This window comes from Pavona decussata, unplaced genomic scaffold (assembly GCF_977016875.1).
Source record: "Pavona decussata unplaced genomic scaffold, jaPavDecu1.1 SCAFFOLD_114, whole genome shotgun sequence".
Taxonomy (NCBI): domain Eukaryota; kingdom Metazoa; phylum Cnidaria; class Anthozoa; order Scleractinia; family Agariciidae; genus Pavona; species Pavona decussata.
In genome coordinates this window covers 1,423,749-1,445,000 of record NW_028145528.1, presented here as the reverse complement: position 1 = coordinate 1,445,000, position 21,252 = coordinate 1,423,749, and the positions used below count along the sequence as shown (strand labels likewise).

Here is a 21,252-nt window from a genome sequence, read left to right as displayed (position 1 = left end):
CTTTCTAACTGTTCAACCATGGTAATAAATTTCTAGTTACAGTAACTAAAGCTATGACATCTTAACATTTCTTGTCACGCTCTTCAAAATTAACGAGGCAATGTGGTTGAGTGCTTGCAGTGGCTCATTTGAAGTCCTTGTCTTGGCACTTAATGGTGTTGTTTTTTCGGTCCTTCTTTTACCGAAAGCACTCTCCCCTCCTCAACTCCCCAATTGTGGCTTTGAATTTCTTGGAATGATTTAATTTTTGTTATTTCTCTTACTATAGGCATCCTCTCGACAAGGCAAAGGAAAATGTCCAAATTGTAAAGTAATGTTCACAAATCGTTACAGACCAGAACTTTGCAAAAGTTGTGGATTTCTCCTGGGAGGGACTTTTGTCCCAAAACATCCTAAGAGGCCCAAATTGGACATTCCGCTGTGTTCCTCCATTGTTGTTGGGCCATGGAGTGTGTATTCTTGTAAAACAAGTACTCATCATGACAGGTATCTTGTTATCAAGGATCTGACAAAAGACAGGCCAGGTGTTGTTTGTTTAAACCAGAAGTGCAAAAAAACCCATGCAGTTATGGTAAACAGCAATGCCTCTGATCCATTCACCTGCAAGCACATAAAGACCATTGAGTCAGCTGTTAACCCAGGAAATAAGTATATGGCTATCCCCAATTTGCAGGCGTACCAGGGTGGTGAGACTGTTAAGAGTGAGTTGTTGAGGCTGAAGGGATTATCTGGTGATCTGCCATTAGCCGTCCCAGTGTCGCCTAAAACGTTTTGTATATTTGGACCAGTAACAGCAAATAATCCTGCCTGGTATTGCCATGTTAAAGTTCAGGATGATTCCTTCAGATGTTGTTCCAAGGATTGCAAAACAATTGCTGTCAAGGCGAAACAACTTAAGGCCAAAAATATATGCATTCATGTGCATATATTGATATGCCTTGGTGTTATATCCTCTAATAAGATTGTTGTCAGTTACAGCCTTGCTTTAGCCTGGGTACAGCCGCTCTTTCAACAGGCTAGTTCTGCATCAGCATCTTCTGGTGCTGAATTGTTCTGTACCAATGCTGTTGGGTCAGAAATCCCGTCATCAACAAAAGCAGGATCATTGGCTCAAACCATACCAAACAGTGCTGCCAGTGATGAGCCAGTGGATACTATAAGCCACACCTCTACAGTTCAGTTAAACATGAAACGATCCTTGCCGCTCAATATTCCAACTGCTGTCATTCAGCAGGCCCATTCCTTGGATATATCAGGATGGCCCCATCTCTTGCACCTTCCTGTGTTACTTGTGGGTTGTGTAGTAATCCATTGTCTGGAGAAAGGGGTTACCCAGGCCAAAGAGGAGAATCCCTTGAGCTAACTAACCTTAATCGTTTCCAAAAAATTAAATTGTTGGTGAAGTTTTGGAAAAGTCCAAGTTGCCAAGCAATGCATCAAGTCTTTCCTTACGATATAGGTAACAATAATTAGCTTAATGTCCGATTCAGTGCGAAATAGTTTGTTTTGTTTTTGCATGATTCTCAACATTACCTGCAGCTACAGCTATAGCCAAACACACAAACAAATCAAAACTATAACAATATTATTATAAGTGAAGAAACCTGATGCATGATGTCTACAGTGTATGCACAAGTTCAAATCATTTAGTGAGTAATATACTGAACCAGGTGAAGATACATTGTAAATAAATGTAATAATGCTACTGCCAGCTTTGATGTTAGCCTTAATTAATATTGTGAAGCTGCAGTTTCTCTTATGATTTGTTTTTCTGTGGCTCATACTTTCTTAAAAAAGAATTTGGTCTATAAGATACCCCTCCTTGGAATTTCCAGCGACTTACCATTTTGTGGTTGTGGGCATAATAATCACACTCTATTTTAATACATTGTAGTTGAATAACACCCAAAAACAAAGTAGGTACTGTAATATAGTTGGCTTGAGATGACCTTTTTTTGCTTATCTTCTTGTATGATTTAGGGATGTTCAATATTTCGGACGAAGTCCTTGTGTCTTTGGAAATCCTGGTGGAATGGCGACATCTTTTCCGTAGAGGAGTTCCTATAACTACAGCAATTGAAAGCAAGCTCCAAGCTATGGCAGAAACAGTCCAGGTTGGTTTCATACAATATCAAAGTATTTGGTTACCGGTTCTCTATAGCATATAATGGCATTTTAACATATAATAGTATTTTAATTTGTATACATACTTCATCCAGTTTGACCTTAATACATGACCTATGTTTGCAATTTTGTTTCTACAGGAGCATCCTGGTGAAAATGAGCTTAAAAACCTAGCCAATTTGCTGTATAATGGCTTTTATTGTTTTGAGGCCATAACCGATCGCAGTCTGGATGATGTTATATGCAGCATCTGTGGAACAGTTGGGGAGCTGTACCTTGGAGATGGGAATGAAAAAATATGTTGCAGTATTAGTGAGGTGGGTATCTTTAAACGCTTAAACTCAAGGGAAATGTGTGTATGCTCTATTCTTGTGTGTATCACCTTGATTTCCTAAAATTAACTACAGTAACAAAATGTTCACTAGCCAATCACACATTCATTAATTTTATAAAATCCCTTAAAAAGTAAGGGATCCATTCCAAAAAAGATGCTTAGGAGCTTTTGATTGAATGGTCACATTATACAGTGCATGATTCATTCCATGTGGCCAAAAGAATCATGATATCAAATCTTAGCACAATGGGCTTTTTGCATGAAGTTGGTTGCATGACCAATGATTGTCAAACTTACAAGTGTCTGTCCAGCAGCCACAGATGTGCTTACATCACTCACCATGGACACCATTCTGGCCAACTACTCTGGTGTATTTGATGACGGCATAGGAAAGCTTGAAGGTCCACTACACCTCTACACAAGGGATGACATCCCTCCTCAAAAAACTGCTCCCCGAGAGATACCCCTCTCTGTAAACAGCAACCTTATTGCAGAAGTAAAAGATCTCCAAGAACAAAGAATCCTTGAGAAAGTAACTGAGCCCAGTGCTTGGGTGAGCACTCAAACCATCGTGAACAAGCCTTCTGCTAAGAATGGCATTAGACTCTGTATAGACAGCAGACCTCTGAACACTGCATTGAAACGCTCTGAATAACCAATTCCGATTACTGAGAATTTGCAAGGCTAAAGTGTTCACCCTGGCTGATATTAAATCTGCTTTCTGGTATGTACCACTAGACACCGAGAGTTCCTTGCTGACCACATTTTTAACCCCTCTTGGAAGAATGAAATGGAACAGAATGCCCTTTGGTATCAGTGTTGCGCCAGAAGAATTCCAAAGAAGAATAAGATCTTTGATGGTGGTCTAGATATCATCACTCTCGAGCATCAGGTCCCGTTGATGAAGATCAAGTGCATTGATCGTCTCTCGGCCAGCAATGACCAAGTGATCAGGGAGATCCTGTCAATGGAGGGTGCTGAGTCCTTGCTGGCTAACGAGTTACAGAGAGAACGATTACGAAGTTTGGTGGACAGAATAACAAGCAAAATCCAAGCGGGGAAAAGAATGCACAGGAAGATGAATTATTAAATTCGCAAAGCAAAGCCGGATCGATCTCAGAGCTTGCTCAAGCTCAATACCAAATTACACGATAACCACTCTTGCAGAAGCAGAAAAACTTGCGGAAGGACAAAGCCAAAAGCAAAAGGAAACTGAACAATCCAAATCAAGATTGCTAGAAGAAATGCGTGGCAGAGTAAAAGAGATCAACAGCAAGAACCTTTCTGTTCTCCAGAAAAACGATCGGGGCAGGTTCATTTGGGACCTGTTGGTTGGCGAAGTTTAGAAGCATGGATATGGTGGTAAAAGAGTTCAAAGGTTTTGCGGAAAGTACAGCGGAGGAGCAGAAACGGGATGTCCTACGCAAAGCAAAGGTGACTGCAAGTCTCGGAGATCACAAAGGCTTACCACTCCTGTTTGGAATGCAGTCCAGTCTAGTCATAAAGTTTCATGGCGATAAAGAATGAAGCTTAAATATATACCGAGCTGCTTGTAAGAAGAAGCTGTCTGCTGATGAATGGAAAGATGTGATCAACCAGGTCATCGAAGCTCTCCATCACATACATGACTAGGGTTTCCTCCACAATGACCTGAAAGCTCATCACGTCGTCTCGAAAAAAGTGAGGATGGTTACAATGCAGTAGTTATCAACATTGGAAAAAGCAAAAAGATTGACGAGCCAAAGAAAAGGAAGAATTTATCCAAAGCCGAACAGAAAGTCTATCAGCAGAGTTACCTTCACATCGCACCAGAGATTGTAAGCAGTACAGGAGACAAAACAACTGCCAGCGATGTGTCTTCTCTTGCTCAAATAGTCAATTTTATTTGTGACAAAACCGGTTTGTTTAAGTGCCGAATTTGTCATTCTTAAGAATCTTGCCTTATCTTCAGAGCCAGAGGCAAAACCCAAGCTTGTTGACTTTGTTTGTAAGAAACGTCAGCCAGATTTACAGTGTATGTAGCCCATTGACAAATTTAACATTAATTTGAGAAGAGTTAATAAACGTTTCTCTTAAAGCAAGTGCGCGTTGATTTTTTATTTCCCGGATAACTTGAATTTGTCATGTCTTTGCAGAGTCTTTTTAAATTACTTGTGAACAGTCGATAGAGCGTTCATTCCTGTTTAGTTAACACTTCAAGCATACTTTTAAGAAGCGTTTTAGTTGTCCACAATTGTCGGCAACGGATGGACCAGCCAAGTCCTCCAATCAGCCTGTCAAGATGACATAGACCAGTTCTCTGGTGACATGCCAGCCCCTACAGGACCAAAACCTTCTGCAAGTTCTTCCCTTGATGAGAGTAATCAATGTGTGGAGAATCTGCCTGCCCCTTCAGGGCCATGAGAGGAACCAAAAGATAAAACCGTAGCAGGAAATTGCATGTTGTTGTGTCTGTCGAAAAACTCATGGAACTTAAGGGGATATATTGTTAAGAAGTTGTTAGTGGTGTTAGGAGTGGTAAAGCCTACCAGTATTCTACAAGGCATGTTGGAGCTCGAGCTGATCTAGAATGGAAATGTGCTAATGGGCACTGCAGAAAGTGGGGGTCATTAGAGGTGTATCTGAATGACTCTTTGCTACCAAATCGCCATAGTAATATCAGGCAATAATTATACAAAATTTGCACTTTTTGCAAAGTTTTGAATCTTTCAGATATAAGCAAGTCATTCATACTGAGGCTAAACCTTTTTGAATTATTATAATTTTTTTTTAAATATGGTTATCATTATTTTTCCTCTCACAGGGTCAATATAACTGGGAAATCAGTTAAAATAGACCCAAAAAGAGATGATTCTCTTGCACAAGAAATTCGTCCAGTTTTGACAGCGTCACTTCTGCAGAGTATGGGTACTCTCAATCCTGCATTTGGCAGTAACAGTGGAGACCCTTTTTTGGATGAAAGTATAAGGTATGTATATTATTTAACTATTTGTTAAGAAACAATATGACTTTGCATGAACAACAAAACAGAGAAGTATGAGCTGTTTACTCGTTAGAAATATTGCTACAATTTAATGTAATTACACCACCGTAATTAGCAAACGAGCTTGCAGAGATCTTCCAGGTACTAGATAACTTGTAGTTTAAATGTTTAAAACAAAGGCAATATTCAAGCTCCAGTTTGTATTTTGTTCCTAGTTCTGATCCTGGTTCAAGTGATGAGTCCATTAATGAATCTTTGTCTGATTACGACTCATCCGATGACCTGTCCAGCGAAGGTGAACGTGAAGAAGATTACCTATATCATCCTCTGCCTTTTAGGTTAGTTAATGTCCTGTTGATGAAAAAACAGATACAGCTTATACCTATAGTGACATCATGTGAAAACGCTCTATTCTAGGGATAAAATTAAAAACCTGTAGTATGACAGGTTCAAAAATGAGAGAGAGTACGAGAGGCATAAAACTGATTGAAAATTATTTTGGCAGTCAGAGGAAAAACTCACCAAATGTCTCAAGAATTTGATATTTGATTTTAATCATTTTGAACAAATTTATTGTTTCGCAGTTCCCTTGAGCATTCAGTAGATGACAGTGCAACTCTAACAGCTATTGAATCATGCCCTAGTGATGAAAGTGAATGCAGGGTTCAACGGCCTCAAGATGTACATGTAAATACACGTAGCCCTACTGATGTTCCACCAGAAATGGGACCTTTTACCTTTGAAGAACACACAGAAATGTTACAGGAAATGGTCCAAAAGGATTTTATGAAACTTCAGAAGTGCAAGAATTCATCATTAAAATACCAAGCCATGTATGAAGGTGCACGAGTGATGATGGATGTAGAGAAGGTTCTGCCATTGTTCAAGGGTCCTTGTGGGAAGAAAGGCTGTCAAGAAAAAAACGAAGTTGTGGAGCAAAAGCTCGAGGCTGGTGATCTGACAATTACATATCAGTGCAAAAATGGCCATCGTGACATCTGGTACTCGTTCAAAGCTCTTGCAGGTGGGCAAATTGTTATTGCAATATACCCTATTTAGTTGAAACTAGCTGGCAATGGAGGCTTGTGCAGGGGTATGGTTTGTTAAGATTTCCCAGCACCAGCCTTATTTGCTGGCTAAATCCAGCTCAAAACTGAGGCTACAAATCCTAACAAATGGCCTTTTTGTTTACACCGGGCCATATCATGACGTGTTGGGTTCTATTTGTTGTTCATCTTTTAACAGTTAAATTGAACACATCAAAATTGTTGTTTGTGAATTCTGTTCATAAAGGTGGAAAAGATAAGTTTTTCAGTCAAAGATGAATACCAATGAGGTTATTTAGTACTTCAAATTGCATTCTAGTATATTTTTATTCATAGTAATCTCCACTTTTATGCCTTTTGACGGGTCAGAATTGTGAAGTGCTTTTTTCATTCACTTGATATATGGCACAAATCTGTCAAGATAACAGCCAAGTTGTCTGCTGTAAGTATGATTTTATTTTAGGTATTCTCTATGAAATAGCAATGGTGTGATTTCTGGGTGAGTGCTGCACCTCCTGTAGATAAGACAGTAAAGCAGTTCCTTTACTATTTTTTTGTGTAAACCACTCAAGAACAAGAATATTTCTTTAATTTTAAATTGTCGGTTTTTGGGTGGCACTGATTGAGTTCATTGCACTTTAATAAAACCTACATGTGACTTTATGGTACCTTCATTGTTTTATTTTCTGGATATTTTATTGTCCAACACCATCCTCATTCCCAGGACCTTCTCTTTGAATATGGTGGCTCTGAGAAACCCAAGGGTAAGGCTGGCGAAATACTCCCTAGATCCACAGAGTATGTTGACAGACAATTAAAAGGCATTTTAAAAAGTAATTTTTAGTGTCTGATTGCCTTCTTTGTTTTCTTTCAATCCTAAACTGTTGTTAAACAAAGCAAATACATTTCACTATGTTTTTCAAAAACAAATCTTCAAGAAATTTGTTGGGTATTTGGATAGCCTTGGCTAGGGATTTATCTGGGCAGCTATCTTGAACAAGGAGAAGGCCCTTTAGACAAAATCGGTACAACACAAACATGTCTAGCTATTCTTTCTAGAGCTGCAAATTGTGCCTTGTATCTAAACTCAGTGAGGATTCCAATCCAGATACAAGAGTCTTAATGTTTCTGACTGCAGCCCTGCATTGAATGTTTTTTTCTTCTACAGGCCTCGAAAATTAAAGGGTGTGAAGCATTGGCACAGTGGATTGAGCCGATAAGAAACCACTTGTGGCACTCCGCTGAAACCTGTGACGGGGATGACTCAACTAAAGGTAGGGATATCACAAACAATTAGTAACAATACATGTACGTTTTTTTAGTTTGCCATAAATGTACAGCAGTTTATTAGGTACAGCTGGGAAATGTGGTCTAGAAGTAAATAGAAGAGTGGCAAGCTATGATTATAGTGTCATACCAATCTGCTTCAATGGATACTTACCTACATGTAAGTCATAATTTAAATTCATGTTTCAATTGAAGGGCTGAGAGCATAACCGACCTATGTCGAATTTTAGGCCGTTTTTTTTTTCTTCTCGGATTTCTCTCAATTTTTGCATGTGAGCTTCGTTTCAGTCAACAAACATTGCCCTGTATTTTTTTTCGTTGATTTGCTCTTCGTTTTCGAGAAATAACGTATGCAAAAAACTCAGTTTTCCAAGCGGCCTCCTTTGGAGATCTTTTGTTGAACGAGAAACAAAAGAAACCTTTTGTTTCGCTGAACAATGAAGTCAGCGAAGCGTCCGATCAGCCGCTCGCTGTTCGAGCCGATACAAGTAATGTGTTGGCATAATTGAAGCGCTATCATTGTTGTGGCTTCGTTGGCGCAAGCGATTGACGCGCTGAACCAAGGCCGGAGTCGATTACATTTTTCGTGGACCGGTTCGACACGAGGACAGTCGTTTTTTTTTTTTTTTTTTTTTTTTCTTCTCTCTTCTTTTTTAAAAAACCAAAACATCCGTTAAAAAAGTGCTTTCGAAACTGCTAAAATTAACCGTTTAAGTTCGCAGCGAAATCCTCCCACGATTAAAGTGAAGTTTGAGCATCTACTCTAAACGTTTAAAGTTTTCAAAAAGCCACATCGACAGCCTAAAAAAGGCGGTGAGCTTTACGCTACAGAGAACAACAACAAATCCGATGGCGACACATATTAAATCGAGCACAGCTATTAAAGAACAACAATATATCAGCTATAGCAGAGATAGTAACATGTTTTCTACAGTAGTCTGGAGTAGCTAATAAGCAAGATTCCCTTTTCTTTTCTTTTCTTTTTCTTGCTTCTTCCTTTTTTATATGTCTTAAGCTTTCCTTTTGCTTAGTATTTTCACGCAAATACATGTAGCCCGATTTCTTTCGCAACATGGCACAAAATATCGTTTTTCCTTGAAAAGTCTTCCCGCGACGAAAATTAAATTACCGCCTTCTGCGTAGAGTTACAAAATAAATTTGCAGGTTTGCTGACGATGACCTAATCTTCTAAAGAGAATAGAATATAAAGTAAAACAAAAAAAAACATGTATTATAAGATCGATTGCTTTTTAAACGACAACTGCGCAAGTTACAAAATATTTACGCTGTTTACGACGGTTTTTGTTTGTTCTTGTTTGAAGATAACCAATCACACTAAATGGATGCCGAAAAAAATGAGTTCTTAAAGCTTTTCTTCGGCCTTTATAATCACAAAACAAAACAAAATCGCGGGCGAAATCGGCACATGCCCATTAGCCGTTTTTTTCCCATCCTTTCCCAAATCTATAACATCAAAATTTTGTTATAAAACCCTTTTACTAGTGCTATCGGAGCCGCTAACGACACAAGTTGCGTCGATAGCTAAAGTAGCTAAAGTAACAAAATATTTATGGCGTAAATGTTCGAACAGCTGGCATCTCTAGTAAAAGACTTAGCGCGCAATGGAAACCGTTAGTTCAGCTAAATTCACCTTGCAGGACGGTTTCGTTGATTCAAAGCTGCAAACGTGATTGAGCAAAACGTCACCGGCGATCTTATAAAGGCGGCTCAATAATGTTTGTTTTCTTCTCTTCTGGTATTTTTTTTAAATTTTTCTTTCTGATAATTGCCAATGCGAAAAATGACATAAATCGTCAACTACACGGTAACCGAATATATTTGAATGGTGAGAGCAACCGACCCGGCTATGTCGAATTTTAGCAGACGGTCTTTCACCCTGACTTTTGATCAGACGAAAACGTTTGTTTGTCTGCTTGTACGTTTCTTTACTGTTTAAAATTTTATAGCCTTGTAAATAGTAATTTTAAACCTGAAGCAAATAACCTGTGACTGATTTTTTAGGGCAGCATCAAATTAACCAACCAAGCTTCTAAAAACACAGAGATACTTCTGACGTATTTGGAAAGATTTGGTCGTTGGGTGACAGGCAGGTATAAAATTCGGACCGGATCGACTCGGATCACCAGTCCGGGTCGGATCAACTCGGATCAACTCGGATCGACTCGGATCATAGAAAAATTTAAAAATAACAAAGAAATGAGACTTTTACCTATCTGAAAATCACTAACTTCACCAGAAATATCCGGAAAAGAGCCCTACTACGGGCAGGTGAGTTCCGTGTTGTCAAGCCGCCATTTTGTTTCACTAGTGCCAGAATGTATACAACTATAAAGGACGATTGCTAAAGTGCTTGTACTTAAACCAATTCAACACTATCTAAAAAAATTGAAACAAACGAAAACAACCCAATAGTGTTTGATAGTGCTTTATGCTGTCAGGCTGCATTTATGTCAAGGTTTTGTTACTGTAAGAAGTAAATCAGTAATGTTTTCTTTAGAACACAGTTGCGTTTTAATAAGCTATTCATTACTGATTTCTTGACATTGGATAAGAAGATCCAGCCATTTTCAAAAGGTTTGAAATCCAGCTGACTCAGTAGAATTTCTCATTTATTTTTGCAACCCAACATGTAACACAGAAAAGACAAAATGCAGCTTATATCAGCCTAGAGAGAAACCAGTGCTGGAGGTACATGTGTCATCTTCTTTCATACTTGTACAGGCATACCTCAGTGGGCATACCTCTTAAAATTATCATTTTTGGTAATATGAAGACTGAAAACCGGTGGGAAAAAAAATTGGTGCCTAACCTTCAGTTGCTAAAAAAAATTCTTGCACAGCCCAAAGGCGAAAAAAAAAGTTCTTAACATGACTAAATTGCCCCCACCCCACCCAAAAATAAATAAATAAATAAAATAAAATGGTCCATCCCTTACCGTACACCTTTAGAGGTGTCTCGCGTCCAGTTTAAACAAGATAACTAAACCCCTATATCAAATTAAAGCTTATAGAGCTGGCTATCACGCTATATCAAGAATTTTGAAATAAAATGAATTGCCGAATTTTAGCACCGGCTCGTTCACTTGAGCTATCGATTTCATTTTAAACAATTTTTTTCATCAAGCTCGTGTCGACAGCCATCTTCGATCAATAAAGTTCCGTTTAGATCGCTACTAAGAACATTGACAGATTAAATAGCGACCTGTAATCGACAATAGCTATGTAGTTTCGTTTCCGAGATATCAAAAGTTCGGTTATCGAACCCAATCGAACATCGTTCGTTTAATAGCCGAACCCAGTCGAACATAATAATCAGTTTTGCCGACATAGCCAACCTATGTCGAATTTTAGGCCGTTTTTTATTTTGCTCGGATTTGTCCGAATTTTGTATGTGAACTGCAATTCCATTGAAAAATATTGTCCAGTATTTTTTTTCTCGCCGAGTTGTGTTTCGTATTTGAGAAATAGCGTATGCTAAAAACTTCATAAGCTACACACTTTTTAAAGGGAGTACAGTGTTTGATTATTTTAAATACATTTGGTAACTTTTTCCAAATCTGTGCTTCCCTAAACTTCAATGAAACTGAATTTCGCATAACTTGTCCTTGTACTGAATCAATACGTATATCGGAGGCTGATATGGTATCATGACTACTTATATTGGAGGCTGACATGGTATCATGACTACTTATATTGGAGGCTGACATGGTATCATGACTACGTATATTGGAGGCTGACATGGTATCATGACTACGTATATTGGAGGCTGACATGGTATCATGACTACGTATATTTTCATTTATCTTATTTATTAAAATAGGTTGACAAATTTACATTGAAGTGTGAGTACATACTTCATACTTACAAGTTACTTTTTGAGTGCTTACAACGAATTTTTGCCACTGTAATCAAGTTTATACATTTTTCAAGTTTACTTAGTCATTAAAGTTTATTATTTTGCTGTATACAGCGTATGTGGCCGCATTCACAGGCTAACCTCAAATGTGCCGCATCTTGCATCGTGTTCAAAGATCTCTACTCCAACGGTGGCGAAGTTTACAGTCTTGGATAATGTAAACCGTTATCGTTCTCCGACAATGCAATATATGTTATGATTTCTGGTAACCTGGGTAATTCTTGTTAGTTTTTTTTCTATATGTACATTAGCGCAATCTTTCTTAGGATGTGCTAGTGCGCAAATTGCCATCAAAGAATGGATTTTACTTCTGCATATCTGCCAATTAGGAAGGTAATAAATATCTTTAAAATCAGCGCTGTATCACAATTGGCCCAAGAGATCTTTTAAGCAAATCAGAAAGTGCGGGAGAGAAGAAACGCGCGAACTAACATTCGGGCATTTCTGTCAATTCGAGAAAGGCGAGAAATCTTGCGGCCACAAAATAAAAAATATATATTAAAAATAAGTAAGCGTAAGAAAGATACAAAAAAAAAAGGGATGATAGTAAAACATTTCCAGCACAACCCCCCCCCCCCCCCCTTCCAGATAAAAAAATCCGAACGAAAAACGTCAGACAATGACTACATGCAAAACTGCCAAAATAATGACTCAAATTTCTGCAAGGCTGATCAGACTGCGTAGAAAACTTAACACGACAGCAACATGATAGAGACCAAACCGGTGAAGCGTGATGAAACGTGAACTCAATTAAAAACCGTGTTTAACGAAACGTGAACCAGGTTTTAGAAAATGTTACAAAATGTTAATGAAATGATTCAAAATTTTAAATATATTCAATTAGCAATAACAGAGTATATGTGAATGTTTTGGTATTCAACGTTACTTTTTCGTGGTGGCAGTGGAGGTGGCGGACATTCAGGTAGGTTTGGCGGCGAAGATGGTGGACGAGTTGACTGTGTAGGTAATGGCAAAGGCTCTGATGTTGGTCCAAATGCTGTGGAGTCATGACTTGATGTGGGGGGTGGCTGGCGTGGACAGAGATAACGACGCGCGTACAAAAGACAAAGAGGCAAAAGTAAAACCAAAATTATGAGGCTGAGTGAAAGTCCAAGAATTAGATGCGATGACGGTGACGACGGTGAAGTTGTTGTTACTATTGTGGTTGTTGTTGTTGCTGTTGGAAAAACTGAAAAACGTGTTTGACGGGACGGCTGTACAGAGGTAGAAGATGGTGCTGACGTTGAAACAGAATGAGGCGGCGGCAGTTTCGGTGATAAGCATAATTCAGGTGGAGATGGTAGACGAGAGCAGTTTAAACGCGACGGCCAAGGCAGACGGCTTGAAGAGAACACATGTATGCACGAAGAGTAAACGTAAAAACAAAGTTCACGGCAAGGAAGAAGACGGTGGTTCGGTGGCTGACAAAATGGAGAGTAGCTTGCACAGATGAATATGTTTGATAGCGTGGAACAGTTTGACAGGAATAGTGGCTTGAAGTGGTGAATAAAAGAGGCTGCTTGTACTTGATCAGTTCCTTCATCCAGTGTGGTGTAGTTATAAAAAGGGCAGAATTCCCTTAGAGGTGGAGTCACCTTTTGACACTGTCCGCTTGCCAAAGGCAAGAGACACAGCACAGAGATTAGTACTAAAAGGTCGGCCATTGTTAACGCACTTACTCCAACCCTTTAGAGAATGGCTTTTTAGGCACGCGTTTGTGTTTATATATGCGTCTCCCACTTCCGGTAGATTGAAATTTTGCGGAAACACTAAAAGCATTGTTTCTCACGTAAGTTCTACGTCTGTCATCACCCCAACATTCTCATTTGCTCGCCTGGTTTTGAATTCAAGTTTCGGAGACCACGCACTATTGAGTGACTGAACAACGCAATAATAAATTAAACCAAAGGAAACGAAAAGAGAAAGTTTAAAATTTTTAAAACTATATTTCCGGTCACAAAAGAACCAACAGAAGTGTCCCTAACAAGGTGCTAAATGGAACGTCCAAAGGCCAATCCAAACAGGAAATGTTTGGCGATAAAATGTGAAAACATTGTTGAGTGACCGAAAACATTTTTTCCATCCGTAATTACATTTTGGGTGAGGTCGGGTCGATTGTGACAAAACAAAAAATGGACGCGTGTAAGTCTATCTATAAGTCCACGTGTTATCAAGGGTCGCCAATTAGTGGTTCGTTACTGCAATCATCCTTTGAAACTTAAAAAAAGGTTTTAGTTTCAGCACCTTATTCCTTTTAGTTTTTCATTTCGATAATCCAACGGGTAACATTCAGTGAAAAGGACGCAATCCAATATTACAAAACCTGCGTGGAGGGATTCCTTATCGAAATAATTTTTCTTTACACAATGGCCTTGTCCCCAGTAACGAAAAATTTAGCTGAGACACTGAGAAATCTTGCCTAAGAAGGCAAGGTATTTTATTGCTCCGCACGTTCGGCAATAGTGAGAGGTGGTTTTACTCGCTATGTGAAAAAAAAAGGTGTTAAAATTATTGAAAGTTATTAGTTTTCTGTCAGAGAAAGCAAATCTCACGAAATAACAACAACAAGCATGTTCACATAAAAGGTGTTGTTGGCTATGGCTTTTCTTTATTTTGCGGTTCGGAAAAGAGTCGTTTGGTGCGATGTTTCATTGGGCAGTTTGAAAATTTAAATAGCTCTTAATTTGAGTTTAATTTTATTTCCGCGAAATTTGGTGCGGAAATAAAAGTGACGTTCCTGTAATAACGTTATTGTAATCTTGAGAACTGACACTCTGTTGAAAGGTTTCCATTTCAGACAGACAACAACAGCCGAATTTTAGGCCGTTTTTTTTTTCAGATTTGTCTCAATTTTTGCATGTAGGCTTCGTTTTAGTCAACAAACATTGCCCTGTATTTTTTTTTCGTTGGTTTGCTCTTCGTTTTCGAAAAATAACGTATGCAAAAAAACTCAGTTTTCCTAGCGGCCTCCTATGGAGATCTTTTGTTGAACGAGAAACAAAAGAAACCTTTTGTTTCGCTGAACAATGAAGTCAGCGAAGCGTCCGATTAGCCGCTCGCTGTTCGAGCCGATACAAGTAAACTGTCGGTATAATTGATGCACATTTATTGTTGTCGCTTCGTTGGCGCAAGCGATTGACGCGCTGAACCAAGGCCGGAGTCGATTACATTTTTCGTGGACCGGTTCGACACGAGGACAGTCGTTTTTCTTTTTTTTTTTTTATTTTTCTTCTCTCTTCTTTTTTAAAAAACCGAAACATCCGTTAGTAAAGTGCTTTCGAAACTGCTAAAATTAACCGTTTAAGTTCGCGGCGAAATCCTCCTACGACTAAAGTGAAGTTTGAGCATCTAATCTACACGTTTAAAGTTTTCAAAAAGCCACATCGACAGCCTAAAAAAGTCGGTGAGCTTCACGCTACAGAGAACACAACAAATCCGATGGCGACACATATTAAATCGAGTACAGCTATTAAAGAACAACAATATATCAGCTATAGCAGAGATAGTAACATGTTTTCTACAGTAGTCTGGAGTAGCTAATAAGCAAGATTCGCTTTTCTTTTCTTTTCTTTTTTTTTTCTTGCTTCTTCCTTTTTTTATATGCCTTAAGCTTCCCTCTTGCATAGTATTTTCACGCAAATAAATGTAGCCCGATTTCTTTCGCAACATGGCACAAAATATCGTTTTTCCTTGAAAAGTCTTCCCGCGACGAAAATTAAATTACCGCCTTCTGCGTAGAGTTACAAAATAAATTTGCGCGTTTTAAAGGCGGGTTTGCTGATGACTTAATCTTCTATTCAAAAAGAGAATGATTAAAAGTATATGATAAAGTAAAAAAAAAAAATGTATTTTAAAATCGATTGCTTTTTAAACGACAACTGCGCAAGTTACAAAATATTTACGCTGTTTACGACGGTTTTTGTTTGTTCTTGTTTGAAGATAACCAATCACACTAAATGGATGCCGAAAATAAAATGAGGTTTTCTCCGGTCTTTATAATCACAAAACAGCAAAACGAAATCACGGGCGAAATCAGCACATGCCCATTAGCCGGTTGTTTTCCCATCCTTTCCCAAATCTATAACATCAAAATTTTGTTATAAAACCCTTTTACTAGTGCTATCGGAGCCGCTGAGGACACAAGTTGCGTCGATAGCCAAAGTAGCTAAAGTAACAAAATATTTAGGCCGTAAATATTTCAACAGCTAGCATCTCTAGTAAAAGACTCAGCGCGCAATGGAAACTGTAAGTTCAGCTAAATTCACCTTGCAGGACGGTTTCGTTGATTCAAAGCTGCAAGCGTGATTGAGCAAAACGTCACCGGCGATCTTATTACGGCTCAATAATGTTTGTTTTCTTTTCTTTTGGTATTTTTTTAATTTTTCTTTCTGATAATTGCCAATGCGAAAAATGATATAAATTGTGAACTACACGGTAACCGAATATATTTGAATGGTGAGAGCCACCGACCCGGCTATGTCGAATTTTAGCAGACGGTCTTTTCACCCTGAAGATGACTTTTGATCAGACGAAAACGTTTGTTTGTCTGCTTGTACGTTTCTTTACTGTTTAAAATTTTATAGACTTGTAAATAGTAATTTTAAACCTGAAGCAAATAATCTGTGACTGATTTTTTAGGGCAGCATCAAATTAACCAGGGGTACGCAACGACAGAATGCCATCTGGAATGCCATCTGGGGGGTTTGGGCCTTGAGGAGGCTGGCTCGGCCGGGGTATCCTTAAACAATATTCATAGTTCTTTCTTGAAGGCCTAAAGACAGAAATTACAAGAAAGAAAGAAAGAAAGTCTTATTGTCGTGCAAATTGTAAATAGGTGGGATATTAACATATCCCAAAAGAGTGCAAAAGCCTCACCATAAACATTTTCAAATCATCCGTTGACTGTCATCCGAACTAGCCTTTTTCCTGGTATAGGGTGTCTCTCTCTTAGTCCTTTGAGCCCCCAGTGGGGCATAAGGCCGCAGGTATAGGGTGTGCTTGGTCGGTAAAGCTTCCTAACCAACGAATCTCTGAGTCGCGTTTCTCCGCAGCGTTGCTTTCCCTCATATTCTGTTGATTCCGTAATTCAGCAATCGCTTCTCTCCTCTCCGCACAGCCGGAAATACGTCTGTGTTTTTAGGCTAATTAGGTCCTGTGCGCGCATGTGGTTTGTTCTTTGCGCTGCAGGCGATCTTGGTATAAAAGACCAGAAACATTGTGGCGGCTCTTTTAATAAAACTGAGACCTCTCATCAAAAGCAAGTGCCAATCGTCAAGAAAATGATAATCCCAGTTATCAAGAAACCAATATCTGGGCAATCTCTATCAAACTGGCATGATAACAGGTCAGCACGGCGGGTGTCGAAATTGGAGTAGGAAGACGTATATATTTAGCGTACGAGAAAATCGCCTACCACATACACCTAACTATTTTAAATTATTTTTAACTAATTTTAACTTTGACTTTTTAAATTACTCCCGGAGAAAAATATTTCGAGAGAAAAAAATTCGCAGACACTTCTTTGTTGTTTCTATGTTAAACCAGCTAAAGCTGTACTGTCCAAATTTCAAGACAAACGAACAAATTCCCTTTGAGTTTTAGCTCTTGAAAAAAAAAAAAAAGGCTCGAGAAAACAGCGCTAAAAATTCGATAATTTCAGTTTTATTTTAAAATCTTGATATTGATAGCCAGCTCTATAAGCTTTAATTTGGTACAGGGGCTTAGGTATTTATAGTTAACCGGAGTAACATAGTCGACACATCGCTTGGACGCGAGACGCCTCTAAAGGTATACGGTAACTTTAATACGGCCACCTTGTCATTACGACCACTTTTTTGTGCTCCAAACCAATTGAAATCCCACTCATTTCCCTGGTTTACAACCTTGTTAATCCGACCACCTCGTCATGACGACATTTTTTACCTACCTTTTCGAATACTAACATCATGTTTTCCAGTTTTGCATGTAACATCAACTCAAAAAAACGAATGCTAGTTTTAAAAATAAAAAAAAAAGCTTCATACTTAGTTGATCGAAAAAATTAGCCCCACCAGGATTCGAACCTGGATCTCTGAGAACCCCTATTACCAGCGACACTCAGCGCTCTGCCAATTGAGCTATGGGGCATTTGACAACGTATTAACGGTAAATTTTTATTACTTTATGTGATCGCAGAACCATCAATTTCGTCTCGCATTACAAACACAGTTTGCCGAGTGCAGTAAATGCAGACTAACGTCTCTGGTTTCGGATTGTCAAATACTCGACGACAGTCTTTCAACCATACCCTGTCTAGGAAAGGTCCAGGGCAGACTCGCTTGAAATTATATACCCTTTTCAGGCCAGAGGAGCCAAAAACCATACCCTATTCAGCGGCACGTCCCTGTATAGCCCATATAGGGGAGTACCCCCTGGGCGAGTCACCCACAGTTACCTTTGCGCCTTCATATGATAAGGACAGTATAGCAAAGTAATGAACTAATGAAGTCACCTCATCGTAATTTGCTCATGCGCATTTGAAAAATACAATATTTGTGACGATAAAATTAAATAAACATAAAATTGTCACTACCATTGTAGTAGATTTTTCTTGTACACGGAAGGAAGCATCTGTTTGGCTGCAAACCCCTTGGTTGCCACTATGTCGTAGACTCGTGCCTTGGAGGCCGTTTGCATAATATGCTGGCCAATTTGTTAGAGATTGTCCAGATACTTACAGCAAATCGGATTCTTGATTATTTCCTTGACAATTTTCAACACTCTCTTGTGGTGAAAGGTTTCCTTTTGATAACAAGAGCCGCGACGATTTATCTGGTACAACATTCTGGTGCAATTAACACTCTCTAGTGGTGAAAGGTTTCCTTTTGCTAACAAGGGCCGCTACGATTTATCTGGTGCAACAACATTCTGATCAACTCAACCGGCCAATCAACCCCAACGAATGGCTCTTAAAACACGCCTAAACTGAAAGGTAGGCGTGTTCGGAAAGTTGTTTTGGGTAACCGACGTCATGCATTTAAAATAAACACTTTGCATTTAATTAGTTGGTTTTTCCCGTGTGAGTGAACCGCGGCTTCAATATTCCGTTATGTTCAACCTGTTTGGGGAGATGAATGCCATGATCTTCCCGCCATTTTTAACCACTTGTTATCACGTGGCTAGACAACATATAATTTCCTGACAACGTGGAGCTCACTTTGGTTTTGAAGATTTAGCGAGATACGGTCGGAAGCTCATTTTTTCCTCTTCCTATTATTATTCAACACAATCCGAGGTTAAGAATGATTTACAATAAAAAAGGTTTACAATAAAAGATTTACAATCGTATATTGTACCGCCTAAATTCACCCGTTAAGATTGAGACATTATCTTGTTTTCAGTGACGCATTAGGAATATTGCCCAGATCACGCCGAGAATTTTAGGACTGATCAGAAATTTCCGGCGTGCAAAAAGGGTGTTTCTTAGGAGGTAAAGAAGAAGAAGATTGTTGCTGGGAGAATCTCTATTTACTGGGGTAGCCAGGAGAAGAAGTAACTTTTGGGTCGGGTGAAGAAGACTTATGCGCCTTCTTAGCATTACATGCGTTTTCTTAAATATATTTTTGTCCTTATAAAAATGGTTTATCGAATCGCCCTTACGACATCGTTCGTGTTGTTACTTTTTGAACAGAGCGTCTATCAAAAGCGGTTTATTCAGCGAGAAACTCGCCTGAATGCGAGGGTATTATACCGTCGATTTATCGAAACGCAAATAATGACGCGCGTGCGCTAACTTTCACATGAGTGCGCGTAACTTTTTGTTAAAAATTTAACTTCATAAAAAAAGGTCTCCTGATAGCGCTAGCGTCAAACAATAACACAATCTCTATATAGCTGTATTTGCAATTTTTTTTTTGGTATTCTTATGATAGATTTATGCAAGACCTCACTATAAACCACATTTTGTGACGTGGGCTCCCTGTTAAAAGATCTTATTTATTTATTTATTATTTATTATCATTATGATGATTATGATTATGATTATGATTATTATTATTGCAGGAAATGTGGATTGGAGTAATCCACCATGTCTGTGGAGAACATGAGTGGGAGAATGGCGAGTGCTTCCATGGAAAATTGACTGAGGTGGAAGAGGGCAAGGAGATATTAACCAAAGACTCAAAAGCAGCAGAGGAGTTGCGCAAAATAATATTTGATGCTGAATGGTTGAAGTCTCTACAACACTATGTGAAATTTAGGTCTGTTCTTCCTATCTGGATGCAGAACCCACAACTTAGATTAATCTATTTAACACACTTTGGGTGCGTTTTTTTGGAGAATCCAAAAACCGTTTTGTGATCTCAGATGATTCGGATCATCCGACAAATCCACTCTTGACGAGGGTTCGTCGGTTCGGCATGATCCGAATGATCTGAGATCACAAATCCGTTTTCTGATTCTCCCAAAAAAAAAGCACCCTAAGTTACACCCTCTTGCACACATAAAAATTCCCAAAGTTACTGTTAAGATTAAATAAATTGCTTCTTTTAATAGCTGGTTAAATATGAGATCACAAGAATGAAACTGGAATAATCAAACCCTACCCAAAGGCACACAATTAACTTTATTTACACATTCAAATTTGCAGAGTAGCAATTGCTGCTAGTATCTCCTAATGAAAGACAGTTCTAAGATGTTTTAGATAATAATTTATCAACCATGAGAAATTTGCACTCTTTAGGTTTCATTAAAAAATTATCTGGATATTTCAACATGTCTTAATTTAATCCTTCCCCTTTTATATATTTTGAAATTTTGATTTTGGGAACTCCTGGTAATGAAAAGATTGATAAATAAATGTCTTGTTTCTTTTAACTCTTCCAGACACACAAGTAAGCTGGAGAACTTTAACTCCATGCTCCTGAAATATGCTTCCAAACGAATTGCATTCTTGTGAGTATCAACCATTTTCCATGTACTTGAATCAGTACTGAATATTTATGCATAAAACAGCTACTTTTAAGACTGAGCAGTATTTTCAAAGTTTCTATAAGTGTAAATTTTCATGATTGGACTAATTTCTCCATATTGTTTGCAGTCACACCATGGTGAGAATCTTTAAGGAGGGTGTTTAGTTGCATCACTGTAACTTCTTCATACATCAAGCTAGCTGGTTTCAAATCATATTCAGTTGTTACATTAGGTTGTGCCAGAAAAAATCCACACCTTCCCAACGGATGGGATTCTGGAAATTCTCGTGGGAGGGGGGGGGGGGGGGAGGTAAAAGACTCTGGAAATCCAGGAGAGAGGGGGGGTTGAACTTAAGAAAGTCTTCTGCAGGGCTCAATTTGACTGATAGTTCATGCGATTCGAATGTTTAGTTCGGTGACACTTCAGCGCTCTCAGACCCTGAAAGTAAGAGAAATACTTTGTTCACATATTTCTCACCTAAACTAAATTATAACCTAAGATCCTTTACAGGTCCTTTTATAGCAGTAAACGTGAACAACAAGATACTAAAGAACGAGCCGTCGCAACGAAGGGTTTGAAACGTCTGACACATT

At 38.7% G+C, this 21,252-nt stretch overlaps 1 protein-coding gene and 1 pseudogene across 1 annotated transcript in view; both read left to right on the top strand.

Moving 5' to 3' along the window:
• LOC146470088 (HMG domain-containing protein 3-like) overlaps positions 1–3,113 on the top strand; it is a 3,683-nt gene extending 570 nt beyond the window's left edge. The window contains exons 1-4 of the mRNA XM_085121911.1: positions 1–1,459; positions 1,981–2,114; positions 2,265–2,436; positions 2,773–3,113. The exon at positions 1–1,459 is cut by the window's left edge and continues 570 nt beyond it. Of these exons, the coding sequence (XP_084978037.1) occupies positions 1,258–1,459; positions 1,981–2,114; positions 2,265–2,436; positions 2,773–3,113 (849 nt within the window). The 5' untranslated portion in view covers positions 1–1,257. The remainder of the gene's footprint in view (positions 1,460–1,980; positions 2,115–2,264; positions 2,437–2,772) is intronic.
• A 695-nt stretch (positions 3,114–3,808) lies between these two features.
• LOC146470087 (uncharacterized) lies at positions 3,809–20,863 on the top strand (annotated as a pseudogene).
• Positions 20,864–21,252: the final 389 nt, after the last annotated feature.